The sequence below is a fragment of the Phyllopteryx taeniolatus genome, chromosome 20, assembly GCF_024500385.1.
Source record: "Phyllopteryx taeniolatus isolate TA_2022b chromosome 20, UOR_Ptae_1.2, whole genome shotgun sequence".
Classification (NCBI taxonomy): Eukaryota; Metazoa; Chordata; class Actinopteri; order Syngnathiformes; family Syngnathidae; genus Phyllopteryx; species Phyllopteryx taeniolatus.
The window spans coordinates 11,104,866-11,122,022 of NC_084521.1; the positions used below are offsets into that span (position 1 = coordinate 11,104,866).

A 17,157-nucleotide genomic window follows, 5' to 3' on the forward strand; every position below is an offset into this window, starting at 1 on the left:
TGTGCCCTTTTTTAGTTATAATAAATATACAGTTGAAAATAACATACAATACTTAATATTTACTCAGAAAATGAGTCAGAGATGCTAATTGCATTATTCATTGGTTCTTTTTGTGGGACGGTAGCAAACAATGTTTTAATAACCATTATCAGTGGTGCATGTGGAATCTGTAACAGTATTTTGTACACATTGTTTCTCGTTATAGCTCCTAAGGTTATTAAACTCTATAGCAGTGATTTTCAAAGTGTGGTACGTGTACCACTAGTGGTACGTGGGCTACCTCTAGTGGTACGTGAAAGAATCATTGCCTAAGGACAGTTAAATTGTATTTAACTTTTATGTTCGATACACTTGCATTTAATCTTTAAGATTTAAGACTTATTCCTATATTTCAAACTGCATAATGTTACAGTGGCTTAAAAATGTTTTATATACTTCTTAGGACTAAAACTTGCTTGTTTTTGATGAACACTTGGGCCTACCACGCCACTGTATTTTTTAATGTTGGTTGTGATGGTGGTACTTGGTTTAAAAAGTTTGAGAGTTTCGTCAATGTGAAGGATAATACTATTTTTATAACTATTTTGTTAGTACTATATCATGGAAACAGCTGTCACGCTGATTTGCACTGCTTGACATGACGGTAATGACTGCCACAATATGGCGGCCGCTCTGACGTACAAAAGAAGGCGGAAGAGTTACAAACCGGAAGTCTAAGTCCATTTTTAGCGGAAATGGTTGGACTCGGGCTGTTTACCAAAATACTGTCAAACTGAGCCCACCCAAAGCAGTAAACAGGAATGCTAGCTGTTGGGAAGCATTATTTAAACGTTCGTTTGCGTTGTTCTGTGTAGACGGACAGTTACCCGTTTGGAGGCAATGGAAGAAGACATACTGACAACGTTAAAAATACTAATCATCGGAGAAAGTGGGGTCGGAAAGTCCAGGTAAGTAAGAGTAACCAGGGAGGGTATTGATGTTCTAGCTAACTGCTAAAGCTGGCTAGCTCATCCGCGAACTACACAATGTTGGGTTAAAACAAGCGTGTTGAACGTGATACACCGTTTTACAGTCTTATTTTGATGAACAAATAAGCCAGTACTATTATGACTGTAATTAGTTTTTGTAAAACAGTATCATCAAATTAGGCTTGGTTTTTGTTTAACACGCAGCCAGCTGGCCAGCCAGATGAAACGATCGATTTTGATCGAGATCATCGAGAATAAATAGCGCCGTATTATATGGTGTTTTATTATCAAAACTGGAACGTCTCCCCGTTATAAACATGTACTCACAAGACAGTGACACATTTAGTGTATTTATGCATACAAACCGTACACCTAGATAGAGGTTACTCACTTTAACAGCACCTTGAAGAAACCTGATGTACAGACTCATGTGTCGTTTGTTTGCGTCTGTTACATTAATATTCTGTTTTTAACGAACCCTGTGAAAAGCAACCCTAGATACAACTTGAACGTGTGGCATTGGCACAGGAGCCTCCATTCTTAGTATTGTACGTATTTATAGACATAACCCCCTTTTCTTGTGTTGTCTGTATTTTGGTAATGTCTTCTATAGACCGACTGTGCCCTTACAAACGATCTACAAAAATAGAGCAACATTTTATTTTGGAGCTTTCTGTGGTGTTCAACTCCACTACATCACAGGGTGCTGTTTCTAATATTTTGCTTAACTTATTTAGTTAATGATCGTGGAGTAGTTCACCCCCCTGGCCAGATTCCTCTCACAATAACCTGACATTGAGTGTATGGATGCAATAAAAACCATGTATAGTATTTCAAGATCAAAATTCCTGTTTTCTATTACAATTCCAGTTAAATCATTACAATTTAATAATTAAGTCTTAATTTGAAACAAGTTACGAGTCTGTGTCTCTGTATACACTCTCTGTTTAGCTGATTTGTTTGTGTAATTCGATATGATAATGATAATCATGATAAACCAATGTTGCTAATCAATAGCTACAAATGTGTTTGGCTAGAGATATGCATATTCAAGTATTTTGCAGGTTGTGTTCAGTCTGAGTCACTGCCAACACAGAACTTATTCAGATGCATTAGTGTTCATGGATGTGGTGACTGCATGCGTGATTCTTGATAGCTGGCCTGAGTCATCAATCATCACATTGCAGACTGAAGCCTAGAGTGCAGAATGGCTTCAAGAGTCATAGCAAGGTACAAGAATTATGAGGTTTGATGGAACATCATCTTTCAAGGCAGCCTGATGTCCACGCATCAGCTTCCAGGAATAGCAAACTGTAACATGTGCTGTGAGTGGGGTATACATTGGGTTTAATTGTCATATTCATACGACTTTGCCATTCAGTGCGATCGGCAAGGGATCCAATCGAGTTCACATTCAGAGATTTAGCCTAATCATAATCTCATTTAACGTGACAGACAAAGTCAATTAATAATTTGCAATATGCAGATTTATTAATGTACAGTATCATGTCGTTAGTAACAGCTGTAAGGTGCAGGAAAACCTTGAAAATCCTCGACTATCCTTTGAAAACGTTTGATGAACGTTTTATTTAGAGTCAGCCAGTAGTCAACACAGGAGGTTGGAGATAGTCTTAAAAGTCTGTTCTTTCTGTTGTTCTTAACATCAGCTAAAGCCAGTAAATGTTTCCAGAGCACTGATAGTGATCCCATTTATTTTTCTTTTTTTTCTTTTTTTTTTCCCCTCATATTTTCAGACTTTGATGTGCTATTCAATATATTGGCACTGTGTGTATGGTTGAGAAAATGTACAAAATAATGTCCTTTTCCTGGCTTTGCCACTAGTGTTTGTACTGTGATTGCAGGTAAGGCTAAACAATCAGAGTAAATGCCAACACCATGCAAGACCCAGGTCTGTTTATATTTCCAGAAAACTGATGATTTTGCGGCCAAATGCACCAATGTACCGTACAATGCCTCTGAGTGCATCATCGAGGCCAAGGGCAGTGTTTCCCGAAAGTAATTTTCTGTTATTACACAAAAAAAACACTTTTGGATGGCATAACATTGATTTCATTTAACAGCCTTTAACTCATCAGGGAGAGGGTTATCAGAAAAATGATTTGGGCACAAACAATGCACTGTTAGTTTGGCGTTCTCCAAGAGTAGCTCATTGGCTCTACACTCACTGCTTCAGCATTCACTTTTGGAAAAGGGTTGTACTTAGGTCAATGTTTCAGTGAACCTAGCCTCACCTCAGGGGGTGTGAGTAAGACATTTACACTTAATTACATGGAGTTAAGAATGAACTCTGTCCTCGTAACCACAACCTGGCAATGATGTCATCTTGCGATTGTGCAAGTTCAGCACATGGCAGTCAATTAAGCAAGCTGGTTCTCTGGCATCAATGCTAAAAATTTGAAAAAGTAAGTCCGCTGTTTTTTGTGATGTGTCAATTAAGCCCTCTGTTTTCTTGATCCTCTCCACAGCCTCCTCCTAAGATTCACGGATGACACATTTGACCCGGAGCAAACAGCCACAATAGGTGAGTAACTCAGACAAGCTCATTCGATGAGAATATATTTGAAATGCAACATGTGATATAAACCAAGAGGTGCAAGAACTTACCCAAATTAGTTTAACACAAGGGAGAATCTGACATTGAAATACAGGAATTTCCTTAGATGGAACATTTCCCCAAATAGAGGCAGAGAGTACCAAGTGTTTGTTTGAAGTTGGCATTTATTTAAGAGGAGGCTAATTGAAAGAGTGTAGAATTACTAGGACACAATGATGACTGTTCAAACAACAACCCAATCGTTTCGAAGGCATGTAAAAAAAACTTCTTTAGAATATTTTCCAAGGTCAAGGCGTTTGGCTACTGTTAACTTGGCCAGGTGGTATTCTTTGGCAAACAGATGTCTACATTGAAGTCAGGCAACCTTTAGTTGATTTAAGATTTGAACAAAGTAACTTAATCTGTTGCCACTCTTTTTCTGTGAAAATATTAATACCAAATGGAGTAATATGGCCGACTCAATACGGCAGTCGCGTTCTTAATCCTTTTGTCACGTTAACTTTGTTGACATGTTGTGTTATGCAAGCCACGCCGTTGCTTCAGTAAAGTGGGGGGGGGGGGGGGGGGGAAGTTGCAGATGTATTTTTATTTTTTGTATATTTCTTGATTGGGACAAACAGTAAAACACACAACTCCAAAATGAAAACACTCGCAGGGAGCATGGAGCAGACACTGAACTAAGTGTGTGATAAACGGTCAACCAGACTGACTGCAGGTCCTGACGTCACTCAATGGGCCACACCCCCGAAAGGCGCACACAATGCATGAATGTACCAGAGTGTGTGCGTGTGACTTTTGGCTTCATTACACTTTAGAAAATCAGTTAATTTATTTACATTCTCTTTTATGATGTTGTTATGTTTCTCTTTTACAATGCAGTGTTTTTTTGGCAGACTGGAACAGATTAATGGCATTTCAATTAATTTCAAAAGGTAAAATTAATTTGTCGCTACTGCAGATTGATTATTGACTGGTTGCTTTTTAATTGTCCAGGTGTTGATTTCAAAGTGAAGACCATCAGTGTAGATGGTAATAAGGCAAAGCTGGCTATATGGGTAAGTGTGCAATAATTCAGTAATACTGTATTCAAATATAGTATGAACTTTTTTTCAGTACTGCCGTCTTAGAATTCAATCCAGTGTCCAGAAGATGGCACTCATGTGACACTGTTTCCACCTTCACTTATTCTGGCGCTTCTCTTCTTTTTGTCGTCTGCCATGGTCTTTGAGCTGTTACAGATTCTATCCTGCCCCTCAAAGATCAGAATGTTTGTGTTGCAGGACACTGCTGGACAGGAGCGTTTCAGAACCCTGACACCTAGTTACTACCGTGGTGCACAGGGAGTCATCCTAGGTAGGCCCTCATCATGCAGCAGCACACAATGTATCCATGTTTCCTCTCTGCTAATTTCCAATTCTAAATGGAAAAAATAATATATAATGTATTTATGTAAGTTCAAGGCAGCACTGTTAACATAATGTCCTTTGTGTATTATCGACACAATGCTGTACTCGTGGTAATAAAAAATAAAATAAAAATACAAAAATGTACTACTTGAATGTGTGAAATGTGTAGATCTTCAATTGCCTTCATTGTCAGCATACCTCTGTTTGTTTGGTTTGGCCCAGTGTACGATGTCACGAGGCGAGAAACTTTTACCAAACTGGAAAACTGGCTCAATGAGCTGGAGACATATTGTACAAGGAATGACCTTGTGAAAATGCTCGTTGGAAACAAAATAGATAAGGTGAGTAAGGTTCTTGTTCTTCTATTGTTTATTATATCTCAGTAGTGAAACACTTGATTTTTGATTGTGCAATGAGGTCACAGTTTTTTTTTTTTTATTGTTTTTTTTTTAATCAGTTTATTTGAAAGGGGACAATGCAATTTTTATTTACAGTAGCTTATTTTAAAATGTGCAGTTTTTTTTCTTCATCGATTCAATATCATTTCAAAGATACAGGGGGTCCTCAGTTAAATACTAGTTCCTATGGTTCCTATGACACCGACGTAACCCAAATTTCTATGTAAGTTCAAACACGTGTACTCCCGTATCTCTATCAATAACTTTTGCTAATGCAGTAGTAAAGTCATAATTACAGTAAATATTTGGATGTAAACTATTCGATGCCAAAATAATCAAATGCAAACTACGGTATTTTATTCCGTGCTTTTCGTAACCACAAAGCATCTTATATTGGGACCATTGTAAACTGAGGATCGAGCGCAGTTAACAATTTAATATAAGCAGACCTTATTGTTCGATTTGTTTCACTGAAGAACTATTGTGGTAAGTATGAGTGATGCACAAAACCAAAAATTCCTGGGCAAAACCAAAAATAAGGAAACAAAGGCCAAAAAACAAAACACCGAAAGAAATTCTATATAATTAAAAACCTTAAAAAAAAAAAGACAATCATTGGCTGGATAATTTTCTGATGCGCACGATTTCACGGCAGTCTTTGGCAGCCAGGCAGCCTTCTTGCCCGATGGCCCAGCTGCTGATGCGGGGAATTTTAGGCTCACCGCCCACCTCCGTTCAGTTCAGTGGGTTGTCTTCGCATGCGTGGCCGAGCGAGGTGCACCGTGAGCAGCTACAGTGGCGTGAGGCACTGCTAACTGCACCTGGTTCTTTTTCCGTCCCCTCTCTCTAAATCTAATGTTAGCCCCAGCTCCATGGCAGTGCGTCGTGACATTCCCATCATTGTGCCGTCCGGCAAGCTCTCTGGGCGGGCTAACCAGTGCGAAACGCCCGTCTATTCGCCGAAAAATGAAAATGCACTTTTGGGGCATTTTCGGCCGCAAATCTTCGGTGACCGGATTTTGGTGCATCCCGAGTACATTTGCATATCATAAATGTGATTTTATAATGCGTGGTGGGATGAATCTACTGTATCATATTGGGGCTGTCTACAACCATGAATTTGTAGTGTCGTCTATATTATTTCTAGTTATTAGTTTTGGGTTTGTCATCAACAGGAGTTATGGCCTGCCATTCACAGTGATCACACATTAATATCTTTTAAGCCATCATGTAAGGTCAAATCCCAATAGATGTCCAAAATAAAGCACAACTAATGGACAAATGACTGCACTAAATGAGCATGGCAGACCCACCCACATATTTCTGGCAGCTCGTGTTAAACCAGGATGCCAGTGGCAGTGAACCACTAAATAGAGAATTATGAATTCATTGTGTCCTGTTTTTTGAAAAAAAATAAATCCCTTTTCCTCCTTGCCCTCATATGCTCACAGTAGTTGACAGCTCCACCCGGCAGACCTCAAATAAGCCATTACTTCTTTGTTTCAGGAAAACCACGAGCTTGACAGGGCCGAAGGCCTGAAGTTTGCAAGAAAACATTCCATGCTTTTTATAGGTAAGTCATGAGGATTCCCTCCTCCCCGAAGAGCCACTGGGCACGTTGCAGTGGACTATTACAAGAGGGGAAACCGCTTTTTAAAATGGCTCTCTAATACTCTGAGAGGAATTTTTGTGTAGTCTATTTATAAATCCAACTTCAAAAAGTCAGATGCAGCGCACTTGACATTTTCCTAGTCTTTCAAAAGAGTTCATGCTCCTAGCTTTTACTGTAATCTTTTAACTCTGTCCTCACAGAGGCGAGTGCAAAGACCCGCGATGGCGTTCAGTGTGCGTTTGAGGAGCTAGTAGAGAAGATCATCCAGAGTCCAGGATTATGGCAGAGTGAGAGCCACGGCAGAGCAGTCCAGCTCACCGATGAGGACGCGGGAGGTGCCAGCTGCGGTGGATACTGCTCGCTGTTCTAAACAACATGCGCATACACACAAAGCATTTTTCCAACGAACAAGTGTGAATACCCAACACACTGACACAAACCTCTGCTTCCGTCCTCCTCCCCTCGCTTGTTGTGTAATCGCGAGCTGAGAACCCAGACTGTGGGCTGGATCATCCACCCTGCCTGTGTTCACACAGGCGTTACTGTTTGCACATGTTCTTGATAAAGGTGCGCTTGAAATGCAAAAGCTGCTCAACCTTGATCTGAACAACACAGGATGTGTGTGATGTGTTCGTCTTGCCTCATTTTGAATTGGCGTTCGTGGAGTTGCAAGATTTTGGGAAAGATCATTTGTCAGTCTACACTCTGCAACTCATTTCTTCTTGAAAGGAGGCAAGTGTGATGAATTAAACCAAAAGTGTGTAAAAAATGTCCTTCCTAAGTAGGATCATAGAATTATATTGACCAAGTGTATTTTTTGTTGCTATTGAAGGAATATCTTGCTTGAGCTGGCTGATCTGTATTGAAGCAGGTACCGGTGCTTCGCAACATGGACAAATGTATTGGGACACCAGGCCATTACTCTTACACAAACTGAAATTGAGAAAAATACACCACCTTGCTTCTTAAAGCAACTTCCGCTCCTCCAATTCTTGATGGGATTGGGATCAGGGCTCTTAAGTGCTTCTACACCAAACTCATCCAATCTCAAGACAGAAATGGACCTCCTCCAAACGCAAAGCTTGAAGTATAGAATTGTTCAAAAAGTCTTGGTGAACTAAACATTTAAGGTCAAGCCAGGCAGCCATCCCCTGATTCATGAATTAGTTGGTGAAGACAGGTGTCCCAAAACCTTTGTCCTTAGTATTTCCAGTATACACCACACTTTGCGTATGGAGATGTTCTATAATGCCAAACCATCTTGAAGTCCCTCGCAACACTCTGTGAACGGCTTGGATCCCGCCCACACTACTGCCTCATTTGCTCCGTTTATAATAGATTTAGCAAGTGTTTTGGATGACATTTTACCACTTTTATTGACTTTGACTTCTAAAGCTGTGGTGTTTTTTGTCATGAGTGGATGAATCAAATGTATCGGCACCAGAAAAAAGCTTTCCACCCAACACCGAAGACGGGAGCGCCTCTTAGTCAATGTGGCACTTCAATAGAGTGCGAGACACTCTGGCGCTCCCTCATTCAGACAGATAATATCAGTGATATCACCAACAGGACTGCATTCTGTCATGATGAAGGAAAAGTGTTCAATATGAAACAGTCCAGCAAGTGTTGCCTAAATTTGAAGAGTCAAAAAAGGCTGTGCTCGGTGTCCCGCATTGCTAATGGCTTTAACAGTAGTGCTGGTGTTGAATCTGGGAAATGTATAGTAAGTAGTTCTGAGCATCTGAGCTTATAACACAGGGATTGTGAAAATGACACAAATAGCCTGCTACAATGTCTAATCACAAATGGGATTTGTTTTTTGTTTTTATTTTCTTTACTTGCATGTGGAACTGCCTTGCCATATATTGTTTTGGCCTGTCTTGTCAACTTAGATTTAGCTCATAAGAGTGAATAGGTTTTAGCAACAGAGTGTTATTGAACACAAAAGGAAGAATTGTTTGAATAGTTATATTACTGCATACTCCTGTTATGTCTGCCATTTTTTTTTTATGTTCAGAGATATGAAACAATTAATGTGTACATTTTGTGGAGTTTAGCAATTAAAGGGATCATTCCTAAGTTGTAAAGATGAATGTATACATATTCACTACAGACTGCCCGATCTATTAAAACTATTGTTTTTTTAAAGTAAAAATGTCGCTGTTACACACACTTCAAGCTATGTTGAGGCGCTGTTAATGCAATAAACAATAATGGAAAGGAAGCGTTCTCTGTTTTTGTAATGTTGTGGTCTTCTGTGGAGATGACCAACAACACTGCTGTCATGGTTGCCGTGTTGGAAATGTCGCTCTTAGGTGAGGGCTTCTTCACCCGGCACCCTTCACATTCCGATGCCTTCAGAATCAAGACGTGTGTTTGAACAGTGTCGGAGGAAGCCTCAGACCCCAGACGTGTGATCGAACTAAATCATATTTTTTGGCAGACTTCTCGGGGAAACACAACCACAGCCATAACTCATCCTACCAACGCTTTAACTGGGATGTGCATAATTCCTGGGCGATTATGAAAGGCTTAGGGCTGGCAGCATGAGCGAGGACGCTTGTAGCCTGTCCCTCATCTCCTGCCACAGTGCAGGCCGCTGTCTGGAAATATGTCTCAGTCAAACATTAACTGAGGCCTTCATGTGGTGCGACAGTGTGCTGAGCTCTAAGCGCTGCCATTTCCTCGTGCCTACATCGGAAAAACATCAGCTAGTAAAGAGGGTCCCGAGCTGACAAATGCTCTATTTTTGAGGTATTTTTATTTTGGTGGGGGAGGGGTGGGCAAAAAATGCCCCCAAAATAGTGAAAATGGTATGACAATCTTCTTTCCCAAAATTGCGCTAGGCCTCTGCTGAGGTTGAACATTTGACAAAAGTCAAGAGAAAAAAAATAACAAGATGACTAGCTTCCTCATGCACTAATTCCTTCTTGGATGAAGACATGAACCTAACATCCAATGTTATGATTTCTTTTTGTTTTGGTTTTGTTTGCTGTGTTGTGTCTGTACTCCATAGGTTTTAGGTCTTGTTCATGTTTTCATGTGTTCATTTGCCCTGTCTCTAACCTATTTGACACTGCAGGCCATCTAAGACTGCATTTCCACTTTTTTTTTTTTTTTTTTTTTACTGTCTAGCTGTCCTGTGTGAAAGGTTCTGATTCTGATGCTGAAGGCAACCCGGGTATACTGTATGGCAGCTTCTGACATAGTATCAGAGGTGTAACAGCAGTGGAGCACTGCCAGCCACCACCAGAATGTGAAGTTTAAAGACAGAAGGACAATTTGTAAAAGAAGGGGGGTGGGGAAAGGGAACTCTTAAGACAGAGAGGAATTTGTGTTAGTTGTCATGGAAAAAGCATAATAAACCATAGGAGACAAATCCTTTACGTATAGACTAAATAAAAATGTAATGAGCATCTTCAGAAAAGAAGTAGTTCCTAGTTTTAAAATGTTGGTCACCTCTGGTACGTATGTACTGTATATTTATGTGTGCATACCATTGATCAAGCTCCTCCCCAAAAAAGAATTCTTCCTTGGCCTATGGCCAAGTTTTGTGAAGTTGCAGGGCTGATTCTAAACTGGTGCACCATGTACTTCAATGAAAAAAGTGAATGGCAGGACTACTGTTTCATTGGGGGAAACAAATTGGTGAAGACTGAATATAAATTCCTACATCTCCAACTTCATCTGAATCATCAACTAAATTTAATGAGTTCGGAAAGCGTCCCAGTTCGACAAAGTTTTATGGAAATTGGTGTCTAGGATTTGCTAATCCTGCTAACCAACAAACGACGATCGAAACAATACCTGACATAGGTTTAATGCTTAACTTCGTCGTATTTAGGAAGCTTTGTTGAGAGGAGCTAGAGTGTCGACATTGAAAGTGTTCGATCCTCAGTTCTTCCACAGACCTGTCGCATCCTTGAGCTATCAATCGACAGTTGTGGATGTCACAAATTTGAATAAGCGTACTACACGAAGCTACAAGTAGGCACTATGCCAATGAAGCCTATATGCACCATTCACATCAGGCTGTCTATGTGAACGATAGACTAAACACAGTTTGGAACTTTTTAGAACGAGAAGTCAAGAGCAGCTCTACGGGGACCACTTGACGGAACGTTTTCTGACATTCTGTCTATCCAACCACTAATTGTCAAGAACAAATCTTCCGTGAATTAAGTCTTGTCCCTCTTGCTCCTCTGCTTTGCCAGTATCTCTGCCTTGTATGGATAAAGCTTGGAGGAGCTTCTCAAGGGAGCAGTCAGAGCTGCCATGTGTTAAAAATGTTACTAGACATCAGGCATCATTTCATAAGGTGTCGGATTCCCAGGCGTCACTCACTTTGTCATGCTCATGGCTGGATTGAGTGCCTTGCTGGCTTTTAAAAGCATGGAGGATGATTGGAAAGATCATCCTCTGCCATCAATTTGGGAAAGTAATCTGTTTATCGTAAGGACAGCTTCTTATAGCCTATACTCTGGAAATGAAAATGTGATGGTCTCGCACAGAGTGAATCAAATTCTCTCTTTAGATGACCTGTCATGATTTAGGCTGAGGGCACTTTTGCCGCCTGAAGGCCTGCTGATTGTATCCCTGTTTATGTTGAATTGCTGGAAAGTGACCCTTTGTGCTGTTAGTTCCTGTGAAGTTATCTGAAACCTGGCTCTCGTCTCTCTTAGTTTATCTTTAAAGTACCAGACGACAGTGAGCTAATGACCAGCATGCACAAGGCTGCGTCGTTACATGTGGAAACACTTTTGATTGTGTGCAAGCGTCTGTTCAGATTGTTGCACCCGTTTATATTTCGGCCCTTTTCTCATTTAATCAAGCAGCTGTGGTGTCTAAGTGGTCTGAAGTGTTGAGCTGTGCGATCTGATGTGGGTATACATAGGTGTTGTGCTATAGGCCTGTTGATGATCTGTTTGACCAACAACTAGTGTGGGCTCATTTACACAACACAACATTTTTTTAAAATTAGTTTTGACAGGTCACTGTCACACAAAACATAAATCTTTTCAAATGAGAGGAGAAAAAAAATACATGGTAGGGGTAGTAGTAGCATTTGTAAAAGTTGTGGTCGTAATGAAAGCAAAAGATATCAGTCGCAAAGCACTTGTACCTCATCCTCGACTGGCATCAATGTTTTGATCATATTCTAACATACAATTACAACAACACTGCAATCGATTCAATGGTGTGATAGAGCTAGCCATGATACTAGCCATGTTAGGGCTTAATTTTTGTACCATTCAAAATACCCATGAGAAAATATGAAAAGTGTAAAAACATTTGGGAGAAGTCTTATCGATGATTCATTCTGTCAACACATAGGCCTAGTCATATCCTTGTACCAGGGTTATATGTCTTCCCATCAATCCTACCAAACAGCTTTAACTTAATAAGAAGACGCTGCATGAGCTGGAAACTTCCACCCTGATTTTGCTGTGAACCTTTAGCCTTGAGCCCATGTAAGTTAGATCAGCTATATGTCTGTAATTGAGTTTTGTCATATTTTGATATTCGGTCAATCTAATTTAAACCAAAATGGTTGTTTTGTAACCCACTTTTATTTTCTAAAACAGTGCCCCATGGACAGGCCCAAGAGGAAGTAAGGGATGAGGACTTCTCACCCTCTAAAAGAAAACTTCTCTCACGGTAGGGGTTGCGTTCATTCTGGCCTCTGGTTACTTTTACAATAAACATCTGGACCGAGGACACACCGGCAGCAGAGGAGTGGTGTTTCTGGTGCAGGGATGACTTTTAGTACCCAATTCTAAAGATAAGTACATTCACCTATCAGGACAATATCCATAAATCCCCTTGTCTACGACACTTTTCTACCATCTGGCCATACACATCCTCAGATTCCACAAGAATGCCGTCATTCTGTGTGTCAGGGTGCCCATCCGGATCTGTACAACATGGAAGACCCATGTAGTCAGGCTTTCAGCTGCTATAATAAACTAATCTCTTTGTGTCAACATGGCCTGGGTGTTAGTTTTCCATAGGCCTCAAACATTGCCAATGACTTTACACATGCTCCACTGTAGCACCCCGCCCCCAGTGGGGAAAAATCCACATTAATAAACTGCCTTCTGCGTGAAATGATTGGCATGTATAGAAACAAATTCATTATTTTGTGTAAATAATCTACCCACTGTGTTATAATTGCATCGCTTATTTTTCTTAGCCAGGCCGATCTTGGCTTTGAGGTTGGACCAGAAAAAATGAACTGCAAACCGCTAAGACAGAGTTATCCTGATTTCCCTCACTTTGAAGAGACAAGAAAGGCCTGGAAGGCAGTAGAAGATCGGCTGGTGTTTCACAAAGGCCACTCGAGACTCAACCAAGCAAATCATATGGGGATACATTGAGAGGTTAAAACCTTGCACCATCAACCCTGTGGCGTTCACGGCCTTATCCGTTTAGATGCCCATTTCACTTATTCTGTACAAAGATCATTTGCAGTCCTCTGTGATGTGACTATAAGCTGTTGTTTAGGTTAAATACAGAAACCTCAGGAAATGTAGTGTATTTTAACAAACAGTGAACAATTGGATGTGAAAATACAGAGCCAACCGCTACATGTCCCGCTCTCCCACCTGTAAAGCTAATGTCAAATAAAGCTCTCCCCGAGGTCATTGTACCCCGGTCACACAAACATATGATACTTCTCATCTATGTGTTTTTCAACTAATTTCAACTTTGTTTCAACTATCCAGTTTGTTGTGAGTGTTTTATTTCATTCAGATAATTTGGGAGAAGAGGCAAGACAAGTGTTTTGTAATGGCAAGACTGTTGATGTTATTTGTCCAGGTTCAAGTACAGGTACTTTTGTGTCTCCGATGGAGCAGAGTGTGGGAGAACACTGCTTGATTAATCAAAGTACAGGTTTTGTAAAATGTTGCACTCACAAAAGGTTTGTGGGAAATGCATTAAGTTTAGCACTGTACAGTGCAAACTCCAAATTCCACCCTGAATCTTGGAATTTGGAAAAGGGACAGAACAAAATATGCCTTAATAGTCTCACAATGACTTGGAGGTTGAACCGTTATGGCAGGCATAAGGATGTTGCTGGGGTGCTCTAAAACTTTTGACCGGTAGTGTTAATAAAACACGATCTGGACATGTGGACATCTCCACAATCACCATCAGAATTAATGGCGATAACACGATGTATCGTTTGAAGTTTCATCACTCTTTACCTCTTTTTACACTTGATACCAGTGGGATTAAAAATGTAAATATGTTACTTTCAAAATAAGTTTTTTATTATTTTAATTGTAGTTTTTTATTTTTTTATTTGCAGTCCCTAATTTAAAGATAAAGACAGCAATATTTCCTTGACAGCTCAGAAAGTTTCATTTTCTTGCAAATTATAGTTATTGCAGCTTGTTCCTTAAACTTACAACCATATTTGAAAAGATTTTGGGTAACTACAACTGTTGCTTTTGCAACGTAACAAAGTTTTGAATTTCAGAAAATTACTTTTATGATTTAAGTACGTTTTCCAGACGAGATTGGACAACGTCTCACTTTCAGCCTGTGGGTAAATTTAAGCCAGTTTTGAGAGTATAATACCTGTAAACTGTATTACAGAATAATGATGTATATTGTATATGGTGAAATTAAGCTTAAAGAGTTTTGGTCTGAACTGAGTTTTGCTTTTCTAAGAAGTCGGAATGTATAGCCACTTTTTTTTTTTTCAGTTGAAACTGACACCTTTAGATGCCTCCGAATTACGAACCAGATGTCCATAGATGGAGGCAATCTTGTATACCTCCCTGCATGTGTGACTTGGTGAGATAGTAGCTACAGTACCGGGGCAGCTATTTTGGCTACACCTCACCACCTTCTGTTGCAATGTGGCTTATGTTATTACCCCGCTGACTTTCAGCTTGTCTCGGTCCTCCCCAGTCTTATTTTACATGAGCTCTTGCAAACACCGAGCCAAGAGTAGACTTGTTGTATTAGACTGGGTCGTCACCCCGACCGCTGCCTTGTGCCTTCCTGGGGCTGTGAACAGATGGTGTTACAGCGGCTACGGCATGGTTCTACTTCCACACTGTTTAAACCTTAGTTCTCTGCTCCAAGATCCCAGAGTGGCCCCTAAATTCAGTTATGATGCGGGATGCCTGAGCTCAGCTTGCCAGCAGGCAGTGGTTCTGTGTTCAAATATTTACATTCATCTAATCCAGCATCAGACAGTAGCACATGTATGTTTGAGGTCGGGCAGGAGATGCCATCCCTAACCTTTGCTCCTGGATATCAAGTACTGACTGCTGTCCTTTAGAATAGAGTTGACTCAAAGCAACACTAGTAACTTGACCGTTCACAATCATTTTGATAGTGCACTAAATTATGATACAGAAACTATCTCTTGTCATCACCATGGTCACACTAAATAACTTACCTTTGTAGTAAATTGTGTTGTTGGACCAATCATCAGATGTCTCGTGTTGTTACTCTTACACACTAAAATGAAAACAATATATAAATACAGATAATCATTGCTTTGGCTTCTGGCACATTTTTTTCTAATGTTGGTCGGACTCCAAACTGTAAGACCTCAGGGGCATTGGACTATCGTTCCACCATATATTCATTTCTATCACTCTCCACCTTTAGTCCCTGATTTCAGTTTTGTTTTCTATCAATAACCAAATCAGAGATTCACAATTTTGGGCCACCTCGCCTTGTTTCTTGCTTCGTCTTCTTGACTTGGCGAAGCTCGTTTTCCATGTTCCCATGTTCCTCCGCGTAACAGATAGCTTGCAGTTTAAACTGTGTTTCGTAAGCGTGTCTCTTTGTAGGCACCATTTCCGGGGGGTCCTTAGCCAAACCGATGCACATACCGGAACTATATACCTACTGGGGGCGTGTCTTTAGCGTCCTCTGTCACGCGCACCCTTCCCCATTTACGTCCGCATGCTGTCCTCAGTCACATCTGCCTTCCTCTATATAAGCAGCGTGTCGGCAGGAAATGCTCCCAGTCAGTCAAGCGGAGCGTTCATTAAAGTCACACAACAACATTTACAGATTTTGGAACTCGGCGCACACATCAGGTGCGCCGCATTATAAGGCGCCCCGTCCATTCTGGAGAAAATTTTTAAGATGGTCGTGAAAATACGGTATATATTTGCTTCCCCCTGCATTTTACATTCAGTGAAGAGAACATGCAGCTCTCGTTGAACATTTTCTTGATACAACCAGTGAATAATTGCTTCAAATTGCCTCCTCCCGACATTAACAGACTGAACATGAAGACAGATTGTTTGATGCCGTGGCTAGTCGGAGCAGAACGGGATTAGATGTTTCTGTCCACAAAAGTCGAATGAAAATCACAAACTGACTTCATCAAATTGCAACTCACCCGTGGTTAGATTGTGCGTCCAGACAGTTCCATAAGCAACATCTGGAGGAATGAACTGCCACATTGGCTCAGTATGCCCATTTGATTCCAGATTTATGGTAACATTGCAGTTTTGGCTCCGACTGCGTACTTACGAAATGTGAGGCCTGTTTATTTGCGAGCCTTCAAAACTGGCTGTTATATTCCTATACAAAGCTGTCTGTGAGATTTAAAGCCCCTAAATCTGTCTCTATGAGTTGGCTGCCTTGTCTAAATATCACAATACAGTATGCTCTAATGAAATAAATGAAATGTGTGTGTGCATCTGTGTTTAATACATCTATATGCCATCCTTTTAAAACACGTCCAGACACTTTCACCAACTCTGAACACATGGCGCTCGGCTTTACACAGAACATTTCCATCGATCAAAGGGATTAGACCCTGTGCATTTCACAGATGCAGTATATACACATGCACATGGCGGAGGCAGACAAGCAACCGGATTCAAGCTCAGTCTGTCAACAATATAGCTTTGTGTTACAAAGCGTTAATATTGAGAGGAGCCTGCAGGAATCGCATGCTGCCAAACCGCATTCCTCCGGCAGCTGCCATTTCTTACATCTGCTGCATTGACGTGGTTTCACTTGACTGTTCCGAGGAATTTATTTAGCCTTTCTGTGATGAAATATTACACAGATTCACCGCGCCCAGCTCTTGTCCATGCCTTATTTGTGATCCCATAGCTGTCATTATGTTATGAGTGCTTGTGGCTCCTTGTTTTCCTCAACAGCGCACTGCTGCTTAACCCAACGGAAATACTGTAGTTTCTGTCCTCACAGA

General features: G+C 40.6%; 1 protein-coding gene across 1 annotated transcript; it reads left to right on the forward strand.

Moving 5' to 3' along the window:
• The first annotated feature begins 750 nt into the window (after positions 1-750).
• On the forward strand, positions 751-9,183 carry rab18a (RAB18A, member RAS oncogene family). Its single transcript, XM_061758497.1, has 7 exons — positions 751-947; positions 3,455-3,510; positions 4,537-4,598; positions 4,824-4,896; positions 5,172-5,290; positions 6,854-6,920; positions 7,160-9,183. Exons 1-7 carry the CDS (start codon positions 880-882, stop codon positions 7,327-7,329), a joined length of 615 nt encoding a protein of 204 aa, XP_061614481.1. The 5' UTR covers positions 751-879; the 3' UTR covers positions 7,330-9,183.
• The last annotated feature ends 7,974 nt before the right edge of the window (positions 9,184-17,157 follow it).